Here is a 23687-nt window from a genome sequence, read left to right on the forward strand (position 1 = left end):
TTTCAGTGGAATGGATTATCATCGTCTAGCAAGACACCACTGTATTGCCAGTTTTTGTAGCTCTGATTATGTTATTTCTGGAATCTGCTACTGCTTACAATATTGTGTGAAGTCTCTTGAGACTGTTTCCAAAAGTCCCGATGATGATGGGGGCCACTGAGGTATGTTTCATCCACAAGTAAGATGATGATGATCTCTGACACACGCCCCAAGAGAGCTCTCTGAAACAATAATAGCCAGGGCATGTGGCTACACTTCAAAAACCCATCGGTCCATTCCCTTTTTCAGTGCCTATGAAGCCGATGTGTTTTGTCTGTCTCGGTGTATGGTTAGATAAGGAGGTTGATAGAAAACTCCTGTAGGCTGTGAAGTCAAGCTAGTGACAGGAAGAAACTGGCAGCTTCCACAGTTTGATAATTATGGGAAATTCTTCTATCTCTGTCAACAGCTGAAAAGCCATTTGCATGGAGTTTCAATTAGTTTCCGGGGATGGGTAGGGAATAATTGAATTTTACCCTGCCCTTGTTCCCAATTCCAGTCACCCTTGGTCCCTTCTCGCCATTCCCGTGAGCACTCGTCATTCATTGCTTTTCAGCTGATGCATCAGCTGACTTTGGTCATGTGCCCGACAAAGAGCCAACTCAAGGCAGTTTCCAGCATCGCCTTCACAGTGACTAACTCTCACTGCTTTTCTTTTTATTTCTGCCAGTGTAGGCATCTGGTTGTGGAGCCAGAGGTTGGGAGTTCAATTCCCTACTGTGCCTCCTTGATAGGGGCTGGACTGGATGATCCTTGGGGGTCCCTCCCAGCTCTGCAGTTCTAGGATTATAAGATTATTATAAGATGCTGTTGCTGCTGGTCTCAAGAGGAGAGGCCCATAAAGCCTATCAGACCAAGCTTGGGGATGTGATTTACTTGTCTTGGATTACAATTCCCAGATTCCCCCAGATGGGTTGGCCACTGGCTGGGGGATTGTGGGAATTGTCATCCCCAACGTCAAGTTTTCAAGCTTTGCTTTCAGAAGATGTTTTAGCAGTGTTCTTTTTTTATTCTGTGTCTCCTACGTTTCTTTCAAGGATGCCATTCACCTGATCCTCGGGCAGCAGATCTCAGAAAGTGTTTTGCCAAAGTGGTGGCTCGAAAACACCCCGACTGCTAATGTCAGAGGAATCAAAAAGTCCTTGCAGAATGCTGGCGAGGCATCTTCTCATAGCAAAGTCAGTGCTTTCATTTTTCACTGATGAATACATAGAGATGTATTCTCTGCCTTTTTAGATCATTGTGTGCTCTCAAGTCAGTTCTGACTTCCTGTAACCCATTTCAGGCTTTTCTAGGTGGAAAATACTCAGAAGTGGTTTCCCATTCTTCTGGGGGCATTTTCTGGGACTGTGCAGCTGGCCCAAGGCTACCCAGGTTGGCTCCACTCATAGGAGGCACAATGGGGAATTGAATTCCTAATCTTTGCCTCCACAACCAGATTCTTAAACCATTAAGCTATCCAGCCAGCTATTATTAGGCTACGGGCTCCTGTATTTTTACAATATAACCTGAAACATTCTTTTTGCTATTTTATTTTATCGTATGCTGTAGTAGTTTGGACTCAAATATGACATGACTTAAGTATCTGTGCACAAGTTGGGTTTTAATACCTGCATCTTTTTATAAGTTGCATGGAAGTATTTTGTGCCTAAAGTATTCTTTACAATTGTAAGATTTTGGATGTTACAACAACTCTGAAGTATTTTGCACATTTGGCAACATAGAAGCAATGTAAATAAATAAAGGTTGTAGAAACAGACAAGCTGGTGTTGCCATGAATGATTGCAACAATGAAAAGACTTATACTTTGATCCACAGAAGAATTTTAATAGGATTGTCTGAGATGGTTTGGTTTCATTCTGGACTTAACCCTTTACTGGGATAAATGCCAGCTGTGATGAACACAGGCTTCTGATTTAATCCCTGGAGGTCGATGAGATTTCTTTAGGACTCTTAGAAAGCACCTAGTTTCTGGGTCTGGAAGCATGGCTGGGCTGGATCATCTTTCGGAAGGTCAGAAGTGGTGGAAGGGAGAGGACAGAGAAAAAAAGCAATGGCATTTGCACAACGAGGTCAGCAGCAAAATGCCCCTTTCATTCCGATTTCATAACGGAAATGCTACAAAGAGAGAGGGAGGAAAGCAAATTTAACGTGACTGAAAATAACGTCATTCTCCTTTGTGCAAAGAAACTGAAGGGGCTTAATTAAGGGGCTATTCATCACTATCCTCACCCCACTTTACTGGACAAGAAGAGGCTGGAGCTACAGGAAGCTTTTAATTAAAAGCACAGTAGCCTCTAAAGAGAGCCATTGAGCTGTTGTGGGCAAAGATTCAGACTGGGATGCAGGAGACCAGGTCTTATGTTCCTGCTTCACCATGGAAACTCCTGGGGAGGTGAGAGTTGTAAGCGAGCCCTTGACATGCCTCATACAACTTACAAACCTTATTAAGGTCTCCATAATTAGGAAGCAAATTTCCAGCAAGCAACAATTGCAGCCTTTAAAAGTTGCTATAGCAGAGGGCCGAGTAAAATGTGGACCTGGGGCTGCACAAAAAAAAAAACATGTCTGCTTTTTGTGTCCCTAGCCTTTCCTCAAATTTCTCTTTTAGTCTTTAAAAATAAATTGTTTCTAGTGCACCTTCTGAGAACAGTGATTTCTGTATTAAATAGAATCATAGGATCAGAGAATCATGGGGTTGGAAGGGGGCCTCTAAGGCCATTAAGTTTAACCCCCTGCTCACGGCAGGGATCCAAATCCAAGCAGATCTGACAGATGGGTGTCCTATTTTCTCTTGAATGCCACCAGTGTTCCTGCACTCACCACCTCCCAAAGTCCTGGGTTCCATTGTCATACTGCTCTTACAGTTAATAGCTTTTTCCTGATAGTCAGCCTATGGCTTCCTGCATTGCTTTTCAGAATAGCCTTCCATCTACTTCCACTTTCGTTTTTGGTGTTCTGTGCAGCTCTCAAAGGGTCCCAGGGCAACAATATGGTTTCTGGACTTTTCAACGCCCCTCCCTGCTATAATCCTTGCAGTTCGTACTAGAGGGGGCGTCGTTGCACAAATTCTTGAGATACTTTGGAACTTTCGGTATAAAGTAAATAAACAAAAGATATGCTTCTTTTTAAAAAGGAGCTAGCATAGCAACAGTACTTCTGTTGATCATAACAGAGTAAGAGAAACTGGAGGCTTACACTGCCTTGACAACTTCAAATCCTCGTTGAAGGTGCAAGCCCTACCTCTGTGGCATCATGTAAATACTGGGCTAAACTGCTATTGTCTCCGTCTTGAGCGCTGCATTAATCTGTCAGAAGGGCTTAGGCTCACATTTCTTGTATCGCTTACTTCCTCCAATGAGACTCCGCTGAGTCACTGGAGGAAAGATAATGTGAGGACTCACAAGCATGGCTGTCATGAACTGCAGAAAGATTTTTTTTGGCCACCCTTCATCAGACTCAAAGGCTCTTGCTACAGGGAAGGGTCTGTTGATGCAGGAAGATGTGGGCAGACTATCCAGAACTTGGTTAAAAGAATCGTTAAAGACAGAAACTTGTCGCACAAGGGTCTTTGTGCAGGGTTTATGCCCAACCAGTAGGAAACAGAATCACTTATTTTTGGCACCAGCCAATATCAAATCCTGTGACACCCCTGTGAAATGCAACCGGCAAAGTAGAAAAAGAGGAGGTGGGAGAAGAAATCATCACCTCCCTCCAGGCGGGCAGTCTCTTTCAGACAGTTCTGAACAGACGCGGTGGTGTCGTAATACTTGGCTGCTGACAATCATATAGACATGCCTCCAGTCCTCACCCCGAACACTTTAAAAAAGTTCATGGTTTACAGCCAAGGACTATGATCCCATTGCATCTGCTCAAGACGTGTGAAAGAGACTCCTTTCTGGAAGAGTCGGTAGAGACATTCCTCAGACTCAAATATCCACCTGACATAGTAACACAACAGATCGGCAGGGCCAATCAACACGCCCTCCACGTAGTGTTGTGTGTGGGATTGTTGAGCATTTGTAGCTACATTACACCAGAATGTTCTAACTCCTATCCTCTGAAGATGCCGGCCACAGAGACGGGCGGAACGTTAGGAAGAAAAACCTCCAGAATACCACCAAACAGCCCGAAAAAACCACAACAACCATCAATATTATTAGGTAGCTCAGCACTCTCTCTCTAGGTCTTAACAAAGATAATGGCTTGCTTTGTCATTATATATACTAATCTAATCATCTGAACCTTTGTCACCCCATCAGACCCCCCAACCATTAATGGAATTAATCATTTTCTATTATCTGCTAAAAGGATAGTTTTAACCGGTTGGTAAGGAGAACTGTTGGCACCTTAAAACTGTTACCAATAATAGTTTTAAACTGCCAACAGTTTTATACACCACCCGGAGACTCCCCCACTCAATTCCTCTAGAGAAGCGTGCTTGACGTGGCTCCTAGTTCGACTGCAGCACAGATGATCCGGAATAACCATTCGGCCATTGTTTGATGGCCAGCATGGTGTCATGGATAAAGCATAGGATGAGCACTCAGGAGGTATGGGTTCAAATGCTCTCTCAGCCACGGAGAGTCACTCACGGATAGCAAGGGTAAAACGACATACCATGAAAACTCTATTGTCGTCTATTGCTATACGTCTGCTTCCAACTCAAATTGACTGTTTATTGTTATAGGTCAGCTTATAACTCTACTGTTATAAGTCAGATGCAGCCTGATGGTACATGACATACACATTTTGTTCTTTTAAGAGGCTATCATCAGACCTTAACTTTTGTGGCTCTTGTGACACCTTTCAGAAAATAAAAAATATGATTGCAGCCTTGGGACAAAGGCTGACAATGAAGAAAGCAAGCTATTTGAAGTCATTTCCCAGTTGGGCTGGGAATAGCCAGCCCGTGTCGTCTCCATTTTCCATCTGCCCTTTCATTACCTCACCACTGGACTTTTAAAAGATGCCATCAGTCTGAAAGCAACAAAACAAAACTGTTGTTTTAATGGAAGGAGCTGAAGGATGACTCCCAAAGTTCAGCCACCATAACCTGTTTTGTCCGTCAACAGCTCTTGCACCTATTTATTTATTTATTTAGTTTATATCCCGCTCATTTAGACCAAATGACAACAATACTGTATTAAAATAAAAGAAAACAACAATATTAATACACTAGAGGATGGTGAAATAAGTTAGGTATTGACAAGAGGGAAGGCCTGTCTGAAGACCCAGGTCTTACGTTGGCTCTTAAAAATGCCCAGCGAGGGAGCCAGACAAATTTCTGGGGGGAGGATGTTCCAGAGCTGAGGGGCCACTGCCGAGAAAGCCCACTTTCTTGTTCTTTCTCTTCAGGCCTCCCTCGGCGTTAGGCCCCTCAGCTGTCCCTCCTGGCTAGGATCCAGTAGCCTTTGAGGGCGGACCATTAAAATAAGTCCTTACTCCCTGCAGGGAGGGAGAGCCACTGAGAGGTTACATTTAATTAGGCCATGATCCGACCATGACAAGGGGACCGACACAAGGTCAGTCATCATCAGACCACCCTCTCTCCGCTCGGGGGAGAACGCCAGGTCTAAGGTGCGGCCACCACCCATGTGGTTGGGGCCGTTAGGGGACCTAACATGAATCAGCATCTTAGAATTGCACAACTGAAAGGGACCCTATAGGTCATCAAGTCCAGCTTCTGTCAGGGTGGCATGGTGTGAAATCGAATTCCCAGCCTCCGGTTCTCCAGAGACCTAAAGCACTGAGCTATCCAGCAGTTAGATGGAAACAACCAAGTCCCATAAAATAATAATTTCTTTGAACAATTGAAGGTCAACAGGCCAACGCAATAAAGGAGTCCTGTTTGTAGTGGGGAGAAGGGATTAACAGCAACCATCGTAGGATTTTCTAGGTGGAATGTCTCAGATGCCGTTTCCCCATCTTTCCTGTCAGTGCTCAGAGACTCTGAAGCATGGTTGAGGCCTCACGGATGGCAAGGCACCACCAGGCACCCACCCTGGGAGCCCGCCCGCCACACAAGCCGGCCTTTCCCCTGAGAGCCACAGTGGGCTTCAAACTCTTAGCTCCTGACTCTGAGGGTCTGGTATTTTATCCCACTGAGATTACACCAGCCGGTCTGATTTCATATACCTTTCCATGAACGCAAACATAAACATAAACAGACGGATTGTGGCACAATATGTGTGAGCTTTGGCGGATTAAAATCCACTTGCCCAGACACGATGCGCAGGTCATGCTGAAATAAATGTGTATGTGTTCAAAGTACCACAAGACATTGCTCTCTTTCTCTTTTTTTGATCTTTGGGACAGACAGTGAGACAGGCCGACATGGCTGCCATTTTGTATATTGCTTCCTTTCCATAGCAGGGGGCCTGCGGATCACGGACGGTAGGGAATCCCTACATATGAGTGGGGGGGGCAGGGGCTATCCCAGCTTGGTTAGTGAGGAGCCACAGAGTGAAATATGTCTGCGTGGCTCCAGGAAATCTGCCATTCCAAGTGGTCACACAGGAAGGGTCCTGTGGAGACGGTGGGTAACATCGGGTGGCGCTGGGGGTCCTCTGTTGAGCATCATCCAATGCAATGCTTCACCAGGTTTACTGCTGCTGTGTGTATGTTATTTTGGGGAGAGGACTAAAGCCTTATTAGCAGCAGACCAACAAACAGTCTTATATCCTTAGGGAACTATCCTCCCTCTTTCTTTGCCGTATGAGTGAAGATTATAAACTTCAACACAGCAAACTCTTGTTTATCATTCTATCCTAAGCCCAGGGTTACATCTGAATCCAGGCTCCTGTCTGCTATGGCCTTGTTCTTTTGTCCTCCTCTAAGCCTGGGCTCATGGAGGGCGCGTTGAAGCATGACTACTCAGAAGTAAATCCCAGTGCATTCAACATCCTAATAAGGGAGATGAGGATGACAGTCTCATTAATCAAGTATTGGCATGCCGAGAAATGTAATACCTGGCGAGAGGGAGAGAATCGTTTCATAATAACAGATTGCATTTTTACCTGGACCGGGAATTTCTTTGTGAAATTTATCACCCGCCCAGCGGCCTGTGCTGGAGACGAATACGGCGCTGGAGATGTAATGCTTAGAAGGACTGTCATAGTCTACTAGCTCATATTGGCCGGGCCCAGGTGGAGGTGGGCTTTTGGGTGGAGGGACAGCTGGAGCTGAGAAGTTCAAGCCATACTTTCGCCTGTAAGAAACAAAGAGGAGATCACTATTCCAGACTGATTTTGGCTTGCGATGAAACATGCGCCGCAATCCAGCATGGAGTTAGAAATACTTAGGTTCACTGATAACCCTGTCAAATAGTGGCTGTGGAATTTCCCAAAGCTTTATCATATCAAAATGTGGAGTTTTTAAAGTTTTCTCTGCAACTACATGCAAAGTTTTAATTGCATCCAGTAAAAGGTAAAGGTTCCCCTTGGCATTTAGTCCAGTCGTGTCCGACTCTAGGGCACGGTGCTCATCCCCTTTCCAAGCCGTAGAGCCAGCATTTGTCCGAAGACAGTTTCTGTGGTCACGTGGCCAGCGCGATTAGACGCGGAACGCCGTTACCTTCCCACTGTGGTGGTACCTATTTATCTACTCGTATTTTTTACATGCTTTCAAATGGCTAGGTGGGCAGGAGCTGGGACAAGTGACAGGAGCTCACTCTGTCGCATGGATTTGATCTTACAACTGCTGGTCTTCTGACCTTGCAGCACAGAGGCTTCTGTGGTTTAACCCACAGTGCCACCACGTCCCTACAACAGCATAAAAGTCAAATCAAAAATTAGCCTGCTGAATCAGAACAAGGACTCACGGCTAGAACCGTGGTTCCCAACCTTGGGTCCCCAGATGTTCTTGGACTAAAACTCCCAGAAGCCTCCACCAGTGGCCAGAGTTTCTGGGAGTTGTAGTCCAGGAACATCTGGGTTGGGATCCACTGACATAAAACATCCCCCCTTGCTCTGGCAGTCTCCCTGCCATACGCCCATTCTTGCACTAGTTGCGTGATTGGCCACACAACCGGACACGCAATGGGAAGTGACACTTATATGATAACCCTTCTGCTCCATCTTTAGGCCACAGGATACCGCCCACTCCGAATACCCTGAATTTCCTTGGTAAGTAAAATATGCATGGTAAGTATAATAATGGAATCCCTTGAAACATATCCTTTTGGAGGAAAGTAAGTTCTTAATTTCTATAATGGTGGAACTTTGATCCAGCGGTTAGTGGGACACAAGACAGAAAGGATTGAGAACTGCTAGAATCATTAATTCTGTACAGAGAAAAATGTCTTGGCCAAGCTTTGCTCATGGAGCCCCGTGTGCATCCAGATGATCACATTGGAGAAGAGTTGAAACCTCGCCATTAGTATCAACAAAAATACTTTATCCAGGATCAGTTTTCCACCACATTTCCATCTCCACCAAGTCCTTCATGCCAGCGGCACCATTTTGCACACCAGTGTCTGGCGGGTACAGGATTCTGGGTGGTGAGTTCTAGGGGCGTCGTGAGAATAGTGTGGCAGGGATTCACGGAAACCATCTGGTACAAACTCACGTTGGTCACTGACTCCGTACCAGATGTAGATTAAGTCCTGGAGGCATTAATCATCTTGACATACATGGGCGTTGGACTGGCCTCTGAGCATTTGACAGTTTTGGTATTTTCTGCCAGCGTGGATAGATGGACGTGCTCTTCTCAACAGCTTTGATTTACATCTTCCTTAGTCATGTCAGTTTATTGAGCACTGCCCAAGTCAGCCCTCCCTCCTTCTTCTCCTACAAGGCCTGCATTTAAAAAATGTGAGATGTAGTAAAGATACCCTTGAACGTGTGCAGAGAGTGCCAGGCTCAAGGGTGGTGGCAGCAATGCGGGGGGGGGGGGTTAGAGATGGGAAGTTCCTGAGCAAGAATTTAATGGGGGAGATCTTAATCTTATCTCAAGCAAACTGACTTTGCTGTTTACAGGAAGGACACCATAAAATGGACCAGGTTGAGTAACTGGCTGATAGATTTATTGGGACTTGAGGCAGAGACGAGGCGGGAGGAAGGGATCGGGCATCCTACAGATTGCAAAACAGAAGTTCACCATTCACTGGCTACACCTATTAATGCCACTTTTAATTGATCATAGAGAGTTCTGTCATCCTTCTCTCCCGAGATCTGAAACGTCATGAACAGTTATTCATTATCACGTGCTGTCAAATGCTCTCTCAGCCACGGAGAGTCACTCACGGATAGCAAGGGTAAGACGACATACCATGAAAACTCTATTGTCGTCTATTGCTATACGTCTGCTTCCAACTCAAATTGACTGTTTATTGTTATAGGTCAGCTTATAACTCTACTGTTATAAGTCAGATGCAGCCTGATGGTACATGACATACACATTTTGTTCTTTTAAGAGGCTATCATCAGACCTTAACTTTTGTGGCTGTTGTGACACCTTTCAGAAAATAAAAAATATTTATGGGGACCCTATTCAGGTTTTTCCAGGTAGAGGATGCTCAGAAGTGGCTTACCCTTCCCTTCCTCTCGGGGGCGCCCTGGGACGCCTGTGCCGCTGGCCCAAGGCCACCCAGGCTGGCTCTTCTCCCAGGAGTCAGAAGGGGGGGGGGAATCGAACTCGCAATCTTGCAATCAAAAAATCATGGGTTGTCCCATAACCCCATTGGAGGAAAACAGACTCACAGTTCCAATATAACACACAATACTGTATGTATATCCTGGTGGAATACTGTATGTATGTATGTATGTATGTATGTATGTATGTATGTATGTATGTATGTATGTATGTATGTATGTATGTATGTATGTATGTATGTATGTATGTATGTATGTATGTATGTGGCATAGCACCGGTATTCCTGGGGTTGGGGATTTGTTTATAAATTTGGAGATGTATTCTGTGTCTGAATGTATTCTGTGTTTTGTGCTTTGTGTGGTTGTACCAATGGAGGCTCATTCAATTTCACTGCACACATGTTGTGCATTGACAGTAAAGGTTACTTAATTACTTAACTTGTAGCTCTTCACCATTCGAAGTTACTCTACTCATCCTGCACCCGGTGTTATTCTTTATCCTCCACCATTGTCCTTAATATTATCCAACGATACACTATTACCCACAAGCCTTAATCCACTTGTTAATCCCAACCATAACATTCAGAATTCATTTACCAAGTTACAGTTGATTTGCTGATCTACTCTAGTTCTGCGTTTCAAAGTATTATTTAAAAGCACACTGCAATTTCAGTTTGAAAACATGAACTAAAGTTTAGCATGAGTTTAAAACATTAAAACACGTTTCTCGTTCTGCATCCTTTGCCCTTTCCTTTCTTCAAGTATTTCAATAAACCAGCTGCCGAGTTTGGAACAAATGAATAGTATGAGTTAATAAATCTTAGGTCATCTTTTCTAGTTGGGATTAATAACTGGATTTTGAACTGGAAGAACACCTTGAGATTCGTGTTTTTTTGTGTGTCATTTCTGATCAAGTAGGCCATTGACTACTTAAGAAAGGGACTCGTTGGCAACCCAATGTGAAATTCTTTTGAAATTGCACTTTTGAAACTCACAGGCCAGGAAACTTTCTGGGTGGCGCCACTGGGACTTCAGATGGGTGCTGATAGGCAGCAGGCCCGGGGCTCAGCGTCTCCGGATTGGTCTCACGACTCGTTCTCGACTTGAAGCAGGACACCAACACCACAGGTGATTGCCGAATGAAGGATTCGTTCACTCGATAATGACCTATTTTTTTAAAACAAGACACACACATACACAGAAGAGGAATGTGGAAAGATCATCATCCCCAAACCTCACCAAACGTCACATTCGAGGTGAAGCGGAACCAAGATGGCGGCCGAAAGGCCATATTGTCTGGAGATGATAGGTTCTGTATTTTAACATCTACATTTTTTTACATTTTGGATTTTTTGCATGCTATTGGTTTGATTGTTTTTAAATTTTGTAATGCCGCCCAGAGTAGACTGTCTGTCTAGATGGGTGGGTATAAATCTAATAAAATAAATAAAATAAATAAATTCCATAGTTCACACATCGGATTTTTCTTTTCTTTCAGATTTTCGAGCAGTAAATGCTGACACATCTATATTGCAGGAAAGGTTGAGAATCTGTCATCTTTTGCAGGGACTTACTTTGTAAACAGGCTGCTCATCATGAATAAAGCATTACAGTGGTGCCTCGCAAGACGATATTAATTCGTTCCGTGAAAAACGCTGTCTTGCGAAAACATTGTCTTGCGAAATGCGGTTCCCCGTTGGAATGCATTGAAATGTATTTAATGTGTTCCAATGGGGAAAAATCATTGTCTTGCGAAAATCGTCCATAGGAAACCATCGTCTTGCGAAGCACAACAGCGATCGCAAAAACTAATCGTCTTGAGGATTAATTGTCCCACAAGGCAATTGTCTTGCAAGGCACCACTGTACCTCTAGGCTCTGTAAGGGAAAAACCTTCTTACAGTGGAAGGTATTTGGTGCTTCCCTCTCCTATGGCCTTTAAGGTCACAGATATGTGACACATTACGTGAAAGCAGGCATCAATAAGTAAGCAGTAATGGGTAATATGATCTCTAAGTGGGGAGAATCAGTGACTCTCATTCTTCACCTTATGCCCTGGTTTCTGGAAGAGTTATGAGGGAATGTTTCACAAGAGTAAAGGATGAGAAGAGCTTACAGGGAGAAGGCACACGGTCCTTGCTATGAAGCATCAATGCTCGTTTTGTTTTGGATGTGAACGCTGACTGGGCACCATTTTGTTTAGACAAGTCCACCGAAACCTGCAAATGAAAACAGAAATTGGTCGCGTTTTGTTTTGCAACACACGGACTTTTCCAGCAATTAATTCGGTAAATTATTTCGAAACTGACATTTACTTCCAATAGAACAACATTTACTATGCCATCACCTAGAGGATGATCTCACATCAGCTTGTGAAGTGTATGGGAAGGCTGCTTCTCCTGCAGCAAATTTAGATTCTCTTTTTAAAAGGACTTGGATGGACCCACCTTTTAGGATACAATCCTTGTTCCCAACGGGGTCAATGTATATTGTGCAGGATCCCTTTTCAAATCAGGTATCCTACTAACATTTTGTGCAAAGCTAGAAGCTGGCATGGAGGACGTGGTGGGGCAGAATCAGGCATTCTAAGAATCTCTGCTCATTGTGATTGTTGCTTTAAGGATGCTTCGATGCCAGATATCGCCATATCTGGAAAATCAAAGAGTATGCATAGAGCCAGGGGGAACCAATGTTATTTTTGTAAGTATAAATAACAAAGAGTTTCTGGCATCTCGATGACTGGTATGATTTATTCAGAAAAATATTTTCTAGAGTGTCGTCCACTTTGTCAAATGGCTTGGTGGCCAACTCTGTTGTGTTCTTTGCTGCAAAAGAGTAACAGGGCCATGGCTGCGACCCGCCATTTGTGTTAAATTCTCCTCTTGCTTTTTAATCCACCCAGCTGTGGAAACCGCGGGTACAAAACTGGCAGTTGCAGTCCATTAAGGGTTTACACCAAGTGATTTAGCCAGGAGAGCAGGAACTGGCTGGTTCCATGGTATCATGATTTATTTGTTAAAAAGTGAATTACGGTTCTCTAATCCGCACATGACGTGGATATCAATTAATGGCCCAAATGACTCATGCACTTAAATATCCTCGCACATGAATGGCGTCCGTGGACTTGGAGAGCTACTGATTTTCAAAGTGCTTTTTCTCAGCCTCTTCCCCTCCAGGTACTGGGAGCAACAACTTCCATCCTCCCCAGCCATCACAGTCCCATCTGTTTCAGACTGCATCAGATTCCCGTCAGCCCCGGTTGGTCTAAATCGGATCCAAAGGTATGCCTACACAGCCCAAAGCAGAGAGTGGTACCAAGGGCCCGGAGGCGGTTCACGGGAGATACCTCTGGAGGGCACCATGTTGGAAAACCTTTCTAACCTAGCTGCAAGATGGACCACAGTGACAATATTTGAGGATTCTTCTGCTGTCAAGGGAGCCGGAGAAGCTGGAAAGTGGAGGCCTTAGGTTTTCACAGCACACAGCAAGAATAGAACCTGGGAGAGTTACTTTTTTTGGTTTCCAGTTCCCACAGGGTTAGTGGTGTTTTATTTTTTTTTTTTTTAAAATACCTTTCTCAAACTCTGACTGAACATGAGGGCAGGCTTCCCGCCAAAACTTTCCTCCCCTTGTGATATTCCAAAGAATGTTCTCCCCACATGCTTGAAGCAGAGAGACCACAAAGAATTCGAGCGGTAATTATTTTTGTTGTAAACCGGCCAGAGTGGTCATTGGTCAGATGGAGGGTACAGATATTGAATGAATGAATGAATGAATGAATGAATGAATGAATGAATGAATGAATGAATGAATGAATGAATGAACTGATTGATTCATTGATTGACTGACTGATTGATTGATTGATTGATTGATTGATTAATGATAGCAACCCAGTCTCTTTTTCTCTCTCCATGCCCCCTGAGAAAAGGGATTTACACCCACAAAGGCTCACACTGAAGCAAATCTGCTGGTCTTTCAGGTACCGTAACTGTTTTCTATTTAGCTATGTCTTTCTTTTTTCCAATTTTTGTTCTTTTTTCTTTTTAAATGGAGACCGGAGCGTGAGCAGAGACAGGAAACTCAGGTCCGTCCTTTCTTCCCATTACGTATGTCTCCCTGGCCTCGTGGCCCTCGCTTATAAAGCCCGTCTGCCATTTCAACTGGATCATTTCCTGCCTGGTTTCTCAAAAGCTTACCAATTATCCCAACGAATAAATCACAGGCCAGAACTTAACTCGAGATTCTGGGAAGATTTCCCCCCCACAATCTATCCTATTTGTAATGCCAAGTATAACCCAGTATGGGTGTGGATGACAGACAGTAATAATGACCTGTGAAGGAAGGAATGGCTTTAGGGGAAAAGGCAGAGTGGAGCTAACTACGTATTAACTCCTTGTCCTTCATGTCATGCTCACTAAGAGGTGGCGCTGCCACCAGGCGCTCAGGGGCCTTAAGACTTTCTCCATAAACATCACGGCCATGGTGTCGTCCCAGTTGCTCTGAAAGTATACAAGGAGACACATCCACACTTTCTGTTCAGAACAGAAAGCATGCTTCTTAGCATCTTTGCAATCTTGAACACCTTTATTTTAACCCCTGGAGAAACCTCCTCCATGACTACACAATGTTGGAGAGGTGGGTTGCCTTACAGTCCCAAATTTGAGAGGGAGCTTGGAAAAGTTACTTTTTCAGAAGCCAGCACTGGCTGAGGCATTCTGGGAAATATAATCCAAAATGCAAACTTCCCCAGCTTTCGCTTAGGGGAATCTTAACCCTAAAGTCGTGGCAGTGAGGACTCCTGTATTTGTGGTGAATCGGTTTCAAGCCCCATCCCTGTGGATGCTGAATAATGCAGATTATAACGAATGCTATATACAACATAGAAAATCAACCCTGAGTGCTGACTGGCAGGACTCCAATACTTTGAGGCTCCAATACTTTGGCCATCTCATGAGAAGAGAAGACTCCTTGGAAAAGACCTTGATATTGGGAAAGTGTGAAGGCAAGAGGAGAAGGGGACGACAGAGGATGAGATGGTTGGACAGTGTATGTATTACAATTTTAACTTTAAAAAACGTTTTATGGCAAGGGAAAAAAAGAATAACACAATAGGAAAAACAGGGGGAATCAAAACATCCCGGATCTTTATGGGTTCCAACATTTAGCTCAAATCCGGTCACCCTTCTCTGAACGAATAAACGGATTTCCATGGGAATGATGTATGAATGAACACAATCAATGAGAGGAAATTTAGATGCTGAAGAAGGAAGAATAAATACTACTGGATAGCTTTCCTTATCCTGCTCCTTGGTAACGCTTTGACTCCTGCATCAGCTTTCATCGTCAGAGAGATGATGCTGTCCCACCTTTTTACCGGACCATCTTACGTTATATTGATTGGGGGCTGGGGTGGATTTTTTGGTGATCTTCCTGGCAATTGGTCGCTGAAACATACTGGAATATCCCAGGCTAAAGTCTCTCTTGGATTGCAAAGTAGGCGGAAGGTTGTAGGCGTTTGCCGCTGGATAGCTAGGGATCCTTTGCTGAGCGATCCGTACGTCCTGTGAAAACAATGAAAAGCATGTGTTTTCATGTATTTGGCTTCTGAAGGCAAGGAAGCCAACTTTCTTTACATCAGCCTCTGACTTGTCTGATCAGAAAGGTTAATCGGGAGGCTTGGACGATTTGAAAATGTGGAATCACACCTTGAATGATGACAAGCTTCTGCCCCGTCCCCCCACCCCTTTATTCTAAGATTAAACAATAAAATGACAAATAATGGATGAAAGAAAAGAAAAATAACTAACAATAAGAACAGGAACTCAGGATCAAATCAAAAGTCATAGTACATTATACGTCCACTGCTCCCCACCAGCCTTGGGGTATTTCCCCCCTCGGTGGTTTAGGTCTGTGGCTGCTGAGTTGGGAGTTCAATTCCTCACTAGTCTTCCTTGATGGTGGCTGGACTCAATGATCCATAAGATGTCTTCCAGCTCCGAAGTCCCAAGGTACTATATTATTATTATATAATTTCTCTCCAGAAATATAATGACTCTTGTCCTGAAGTATAACCTTTCCCTTTCTCAAATCCATGTGTTAGAAAAACATTCCATATAGTCTTAAAATAATTTGATCTCAATATTCCCATTCTGACTTTCAATTCTTACATTAATTTTTCGTTGATCGCTGTATTCCACGTTTCTTTATACCAATTCTCTATATTAAACTGATTCTTACTCTTCCAGTTCCTTGCAGATCTCAATCTTGCAACCGTTACCATAATAATAATTAATTATTGCCCTCCCCCACATTCTAATTGGATATTTCCAAACATATGTAACAAAGCGATCATTGAACATCTTTGTATATCAATAGTACACCTATAATTTGCAGGCTAAGTCCACTTGACAGCCAAAACGGCATAAGAGAGAGGAATAAGGTCTTGCAACTGCCAGTTTCAGAGTGCAACTACATAGACAAATTATAATAGAGGAAATCCTCTGGGACCGAGACAGTCTGATTCTTCAAATAAAGCAGAGGTCAGCAACATAGGGCTTGTAGGTTGCATGCAGGGGCCCTGATGCAACATCCTTCAGAATGCCCTGATCTCCTATTAAAGAATTAGACAGTGGGGCTCAAGAAGGCCCCTTGAGTACTCCAGAGCAGTGGTCCCCAACCTTGGGCCTCCAGCTGTTCTTGGACTTCAACTCCCAGAAATCCTAGCCAGCAGAGGTGGTGGTGAAGGCTTCTGGGAGTTGTAGTCCAAGAACATCTGGATGCCCAAGGTTGGGGATCACTGCTTTAGAGGGCAATTTTGCCATGTTTTAAGGAACCTCCCAACACTCCTAGGGCCCTAAACCACACTAATTAGAAAAAAATGTCTTCTAAAGGTTTTTTTTCTTCTTCTTTTAGTTTTGAAAAATCCCATTTTGTAAGAAAATATCTTTCAAGGAGTTGGGGGGAAAGTCCATGAAGGTCTAAGGATGGGTGTGTGCTTCTTCTCCCAGATCTGTGAAGACTGGTGACACCTGAGAAAGGGGATGCTTTCAAACAGAGGACTGTCCTCTATCAAGTGGAACACACAATCGTCCTTGTACTCATTATTTACTGAATCCTTTCACTAGCTTTTTTTTATTACTCCATCAGAAAGGGACATCATGGGAGCTGGTCTTCAGCTGACGAAAACCCATGCCCCTCCCACAAAGCCAAATCCACCTTGGACCAAAGCGATGCGTGTCTAAACTCTGAGAATGGGTGCTGTGCAAATAAGTACCTGTGTTTTCTGTTCTCAAAAATTATTTCCCAATGTAGGAGGAATGGCCCCACCTAGAAGGTGCCACGCTTAAATGTAGGAAGCCACGTCCTACTCATGTTGCAAGAATTTGCTTCTGAGGTTAGGCATGAAGGTAGAATTTGGCTTTAATTGTAGCAGAGAGCCCATACTTATCTCTGTCACACAGATCTATTCTCGACAACAACACACTCCCCAACATTATGAACAGCAGGGTTGGGGAAATAAGGTGTGAGCATTTAAAACCCTCACTGGTTAAAAAGACTGACAATTGCTTTCAGCATGCTACATTCGTATTTGCCCTCCCCACTTTAAAAAAAAAAGAATCAACTCTTTCCCTTACCAAAGAAGGGAAAAAACAGGTTCCTTTCCGAGACTGGGAGACATTGTTGAGAAGTGCAGGCTGATGGGTGACGTTATAGAATCCCGGGCCCGGATTTTCATTCTAGGAAGAACACAAGACATTGTCATGACAAGGTAGAGCTTCCACAGGGCTCTTCTGTCAATGCAGAAGACGTGGCTGAGGAGTGATGGAAGATGCTGGGAGGCAAGGGATACCTAAGCTGGGTTAGGTTGGGACTCACCCACAGCAAAATCCTTGGGGTAGGATTCTGGATAGGCCACAATTATGCCGGGGTTCAAAATAAGCCACAGAAAATGATGTATTTTTAAACGTCTGGGTTAAGTATTAGCATGAAACATGGCAAAGTAGGTGACATAATATAGGATGACAGAGCCAGAGGTTGGGAGTTTGATTCCCCACTGTGCCTCTTATGAGTAGAGCCAGTCTTTCTGGCCTTGGGCAATGGGCACAGCCCCAGTTTCCCATTCCCAGAAGGAGGGAGTAGAAAACCGCTTCTGAGTATTCTCTACCTGGAAAAAACTGAAAGGGGTCGCCGTAATTCAGAGAACCGACTTGATGGCACATCCCTATCTTCTTAGATGAAAGTGGGAATTAGTGCATGAGTTGAACAGCTGGACTTCTAAAAGTTTTGTCCTCCTACTGGTATTGGAGTTAAACTACAGCTGGCCACTGATCGTCTTAAACTACAGCTCCCATCATGCCCAATCGTTGTCCAGGATGACTGGCATTTGGTGCATAACCCAATAACAGCTGGAGAGTGATACAGGCTCCAGCCCTCCTATAGATCTGTATCAACCTATGTAACAAAGAAATATCCCTTTATACCAGTGATTCCCATCCTTGGGTAATCCAGGTGTTCTTGGACTTCAACTCCCAGAAATCCTGGCTAGCACAGCTGGTGGTGAATGCTTCTGGGAGTTGCAGTCCAAGAAACCTGCATTACCCAAGGTTGGGAACCAATGCTTTTCAACCATCATCAGCAAGAACGTTCATTCATATATCTCACAGGCTTCAGTAAACATGACACTCTTAGATTTTTGTAATTAATAATTAAACTGTTCTCACAGTCATTTGCCTCTGAAACAGCTGTACTGGACAATGAAAACAGCAGCTGCAGTAAACAAGTTGGAATTTTTTTGTAGCAAATAATTTTAGGGCATGAGGCTCTGCATCTTGGGGATACATTTTTAAATTAACTAATTGATCGAATTGATTAAACTCAAAGAATTGCATATTACCACATTCTCACCAATCATACTTTAATATGGGAAACAATATTGGAACTTTCCTATCTTCAGAATCATGCCTGATTCATTTTTAAATGAATGAATGAATGAAGCTTTAAATCAATCAGTTGTGATTCTGTTGGAGTCATCATTGATTTAAAAGGTGTCGCCAACTAATAACTCTGTTGATTTTTAGAAACTTAACTACATTCAAGGGTACGGTCACACTGGCAATAAGACCTGCACTTAAATCTATTTTAGCATTCTTTAAATTGATTTATCAGTTCCCAAGCCCATGACATACGGGTGAAATTGATTTATTTGCAGGGATGATAGCAAGTCTTGGCAGAGACAGCGGGCTGACTTCCCTTCCTGGAACCGACCCATTGTTTCTGTGCATGTGCCGGTATATCACAACACGACTCGGGCAAATGGGTTGCACGTCGAGTCACGAGTCACCGAGAGCCCAGTCCGAGTCAAGTCACTAGTGCAATTTAAGTTCAACTTGACTGCTATCCGTGAATCCCCATCCCTGTTTATTTGGGCTGCAAAGTACTTTTTTTAAAAAACTGGAGAATAAGGTTTTTTTTTTTTAATACCCTGCTTCCTAAATCAATTCAATTCCATTTGATTTGTGAATGGTGGGGTTGGTTTAATTTATGCCTGTGTCGATGTAGGGGTGAGGCGAGTGCTTAGAAAACACTGGCTGGTCAGCATCCTGTTACGAGGATCACAAAAATGGAGAATGAAGTTTTTCTAAGCAGCTTTGTCACTCTGCCATGGTGAAGGACACCTGTTCCAAGACACATCGCTATGCAAATATTTATCCCACATGCCAACGTAGGCAGGCTTAATCGACTTTTTAGTCAGCTTTCTTGGGCAAGGTTTTTCTAAGCAGGACCACAGCCCTCTTTAAGAACCTGCTGTGCCCTTAGTGTTAACATAAAGGGCACACATTTTTCTCCATCCAGCGGTCCATAGTATGGATGACACACGTCTGACCTCTTGGGTGGAGAGAGACACAATGGCATTATAATGTGAGTTCAGTGCTTAACCTTCCATGATTTAAGCCTCAGAATATTTCTGCTGGCTTCTGTCACTTGTCACTGTGCTCTAAGCAGGCTCTTCTTGGCTTATTTCAAAATCAAAATAATCTCATTTTAATGGGGAGTCTCAAGTTGCATAGCAAAATGGGTCTGAAACGATGGATTAGGTTTCTCCGGCGTCTGAAGCAGCAGCATAGAGAGACTCGAGGAGCTCAAAGCGATTGCATAGCTAATCCCAGCCATGCATCTGATTTGGCCAGAATTATTTCAGCGTGTGGGCAGAGTGTATTATTTCAAGAGGGCGCACCCCGCCATGACTCAGCCCTTCTTCCAGAACGACTTCTCTTTTTTTGATTCCAGGATGAGGACTTTGGGTGGGTTGTCTATTTATAGAAAGAAAGAAAGGAAAACAAGCGGGCCCGTCCAAGAAACCACCTTGAATCAACCCATCGGTGGACAAGAAAGAGAGCGTCCTCTGAAGCAGAGCTCATCTCTCATCGGGAGGTGGGGAAGGTCTAGGCAGCAAGCAGAGTTCAGGAGCATGTGTGGTGCAGCGGTCAAAGTGCTGGACCCATATTTAGGAGACCAGGGTTCAAATCCCCACCTGACCATGAAACTCATCGGGCGACCTTTGGCCAGCCACTCTTGCTAAGCCCGATCAACTTCACAAGAGTTGTTGTGAGGATACAATCGGGTGAAGGCGAGCTGCTTTTCAGCTCCTCCAAAGAAACACAAGGGAGTAGAAAGGTAGCAGTAAATAAGTAAATAAGCAAGCAACGAGTTGCTCAAGAGTGAAACCGCAACTTTCTGGATTTAGGTGGAACCTTACAGTCTGTTGAGTCACCGGATCTTGGCCTGTCAACTTTGACTGAATCGTAGAATAATGGAGTTGGAAAGTGGCCGATAAGGCCATCGACTCCAAACCCCTTCCCTGCTCAGTGCGGGAATCCAAAGCAAAGCAGATCTGATAGAGGGTTGTCCCATTTTCTCTTGAATGCCTCCCGCGTTGGAGCGCTCACCACCTCCCCCTGAGGTCATGGGTTCCTTCGCTGTGCTGCTCTAACAGTTAAGAAGTTTTTTTCCTGGTCTTCTGCCAAAATCTGGCATCCTGTAACTTGAGCTCATTATTACGTGTCCTGCACACAGAGATGATCGAGAACAGATCCTGCCCCTCCTCTGTATGCCTACCTTTCAAGTATCTGAGGAGTGCTATCCTATCTCCCCTCAGTCTTCTTTTCTCAGGGATTGAGGCTCCTTCTACTTTGCACCTCATAGGAAGTGTGGGGCTACCCATTGGAAGCTCTCTTCTTAATGTGACAATTAGGCCATTGTCACCTTGTTCACCCGTCTCCCGTCCCATGACATTTTTGCTTTCCATTCTTTGGGGGATTTTTGTCTCTCGATCTTTGCCGAATTCATGATCCTAATAAATACTTTCCTGGACCACAACTCCCAGAATCCCCCAGCCGCGACGGCCAAGGGCTTGCGGGAACGGGCCTGTGGCCTGTCCTGCTCATGCTACATCTCAGCTTCCACATCTTCTCTACATCTCCAACGGCTTGCAAAGGCTGGAAAGGGTTAAGGAGGATGACTTTATCTCCGCCCCCCAAAAAAAACAGGCACATGTGAAGCAGCCACTGTTCTCTAGGGATCCTGGAGAGTTTGCCAGCCTTTTCTATTCCATTGCGGCTTGGCTTACTGCCTGCTGGGGTTAGGAAGCAGGAAATTCTCGGGAGGAGAAAGGAGCACATTGTGAAGCCAATCCCAGACTTTCAAACGTTGCCCCTTCTGGCTTCTGATTTGGGAACTTGGCAAAAGGGCTCAATTTGTCAACGGCAAGGCTGAGAAATCGGTCTGATTGACATGCTTACATTGGCTCTCCAGGATCTGGCTAGGATAGTGGGAGCCTCAACGGTAAAGTCATGGAAATGAAGACTTGGAAAGCAAGGTGGCTTTTTTACAGGGGAGGGGAGCAAGAAGAGGGAAGGGAAGCTGCAGGGCACCCTGGCAGTACAGTGGTGCCTTGCTAGACGATGATAATCCGTTCCACTGAAATCGCTGTTTAGCGAAATCATTGTCTAGCGAAAAGCATTTCCCCATTGGAATGCGTTGAAACCTGTTTAATGCGTTCCAATGGGGAAGAATCGTTGTTGTCTAGCGCAGATCGGTCATAGGAAAGCCGCTTTGCGAACCGCTGATCAGCTGTTGAAATTGCTGTCTTGCGAAGCTTAGGTCTCAAAAACAACTGTTTTGCAAGCGTGGAGGGAGCTGTAAAAATCATCGTCTAGCGAAAATCGGTTTGCGAAGCATGGACCAAACACTGTCCAGCAAAATTCCCCCATAGGAATCACTGCATAGTGATCGCAAAAAGCCAATGTCTAGCGGAAAAACTATCATGCGGGGTAACTGTCTAGCGAGGCACCACTGTACGTGGAGGGAGGTGGAACAAGGGTATGGGAGGTGGAAAGGTTCCTTGCTATGACTGTGCAGGTGTGTCTTGGACACACAACGCAGCTCCCCCAAAAACAGACACCCACTGGGCAAGGACAGCACCCTTCCACCCCAGAAGCACCAACGGGGGAATATATGATGGCTGGTCTCTCCATTTTGCATTGCAATCTGCAACAGAAGAGATACGGAGTTCTGTTTGGAGTCTGGCATCATTAGAAAGCACTATCGAGATGCCTAATTTTAGTCTTTCCAGCCTCTATGGGAGCAGCAATGGAGAATCCTCGGAAAGCAAAGAAATGGACAGGTGTATAACGCACACCTGTTTGGCTGGAGAAAACCTGTTCCCTTCTTGTGCTCTTTTCTAGCCTCAGCTGCTCAAAAGAGGAACAAACTCAAGTCTGTGAAGCTGTGCTTCCACCTCCTGGACAAAATTAAAAAATATTTCACAAAGATCAGGGTTGGCCAACACTCCCCCTTATAGGGCCTGCATGGATGCTGCAGTTTGGGGAGTATATACAAAATATTTTGCATTTACTCATAAAAATGGCAGAATGAATAATAATCGTTGCATGCTATCAAGTCAGTTCTGACTTTGGGACTCTTTTTCAAGGTTTTCCAAGTAGAGAATATTCAGAAGTGGTTTCTCCTTCCCTTCTTCCGGGGTTGCCCTGAGGCTGTGCAGCTTGCCCAAGGCCACCCAGGCTGGCTGTTCTGAGATACACAGAGGGGGACTGAACTTCCAGCCTCTGGCTCCACAGCCAGAAATCTAAACCGCTGAGCTATCCAGCTTCACACTCTTCAATACTTAATCTCAGCACTCTGAGGATTAACATATTGCTTTGTCTTGCTTTATTTTTTTTAAATAAAAGGAAGATATCTCAATATCCCCTACTCCCAACACCTCTGAGCCATTAACCAGGTGTCGCTGAGACTCCCGGACATATTTTATTATACTGTTTATTTTATAAGGATACTAAAAAGCTTACGTATTTCTCCAATTAAAAAGAATCCCAGGCAGATTTGATAAGTTTTATGTCTCTCTCTCTCCTCCCCTCTGACCTCAAATGAAATTATAGCTCGGGTGGCGGAATTCCACGCTATGACATGTTTAACAAGAAAGCTACAGTATTGGGAAACCATTCCGCCCATCATGTCAGAAATAATGTGCCACTGTAACGAGGACACAAAAATTACTTTTCTCTGTCTAATATCCCTGTGAACTTTTTTCTGTTGTCTTTGGTCTCTCTTTTTTTTGCGCCTGCAAGAGTCGTAATAATATATGAACTGGTTTTATTTATTTATTTATTTAAACAAAAGCTGGCTTTCTCATAGTGGTGAATCCTGTCCTCACAGTGAATTCCGGCCTTATGTAGAACTGCAGATGCAATATTTAGAAATTAAGGGTATCAGATAGGGGAGCATTGGTTACCCTAGTTAGATGCTTTCATGCTAAACTACAAGGTGTCTACCTACAGGAAATTTGGTACGGTATTGCTCTATGTTTTCCATATTCTTTGGGGGAACCACTCTCACCCACAATGGCCCCATTATTTTCCCAGCAGACTTGGAGGACTAGCAGATATTGATATGGGGGGAAAAAACCCAGAGGTTCTCCTATCAAGACAACCCATCTCAACTAGTTTAGTGTTTATTCCCAGAATCCTGGGAACTGTTGTCC

The 23687-nt window shown here is 44.2% G+C and overlaps 1 protein-coding gene across 1 annotated transcript in view; it reads right to left on the reverse strand.

The window, feature by feature from the left end:
• STPG1 (sperm tail PG-rich repeat containing 1) overlaps positions 1–23687 on the reverse strand; it is a 32663-nt gene that overhangs the window by 2976 nt on the left and 6000 nt on the right. The window contains exons 4-8 of the mRNA XM_020800117.3: positions 17266–17367; positions 15019–15192; positions 11748–11850; positions 10628–10799; positions 7059–7249 (exon numbers count right to left, since the gene is read on the reverse strand). Coding sequence (XP_020655776.3) covers positions 7059–7249; positions 10628–10799; positions 11748–11850; positions 15019–15192; positions 17266–17367 — 742 coding nt within the window. The remainder of the gene's footprint in view (positions 1–7058; positions 7250–10627; positions 10800–11747; positions 11851–15018; positions 15193–17265; positions 17368–23687) is intronic.

Source organism: Pogona vitticeps, chromosome 9 (assembly GCF_051106095.1).
Source record: "Pogona vitticeps strain Pit_001003342236 chromosome 9, PviZW2.1, whole genome shotgun sequence".
NCBI classification, from domain to species: domain Eukaryota; kingdom Metazoa; phylum Chordata; class Lepidosauria; order Squamata; family Agamidae; genus Pogona; species Pogona vitticeps.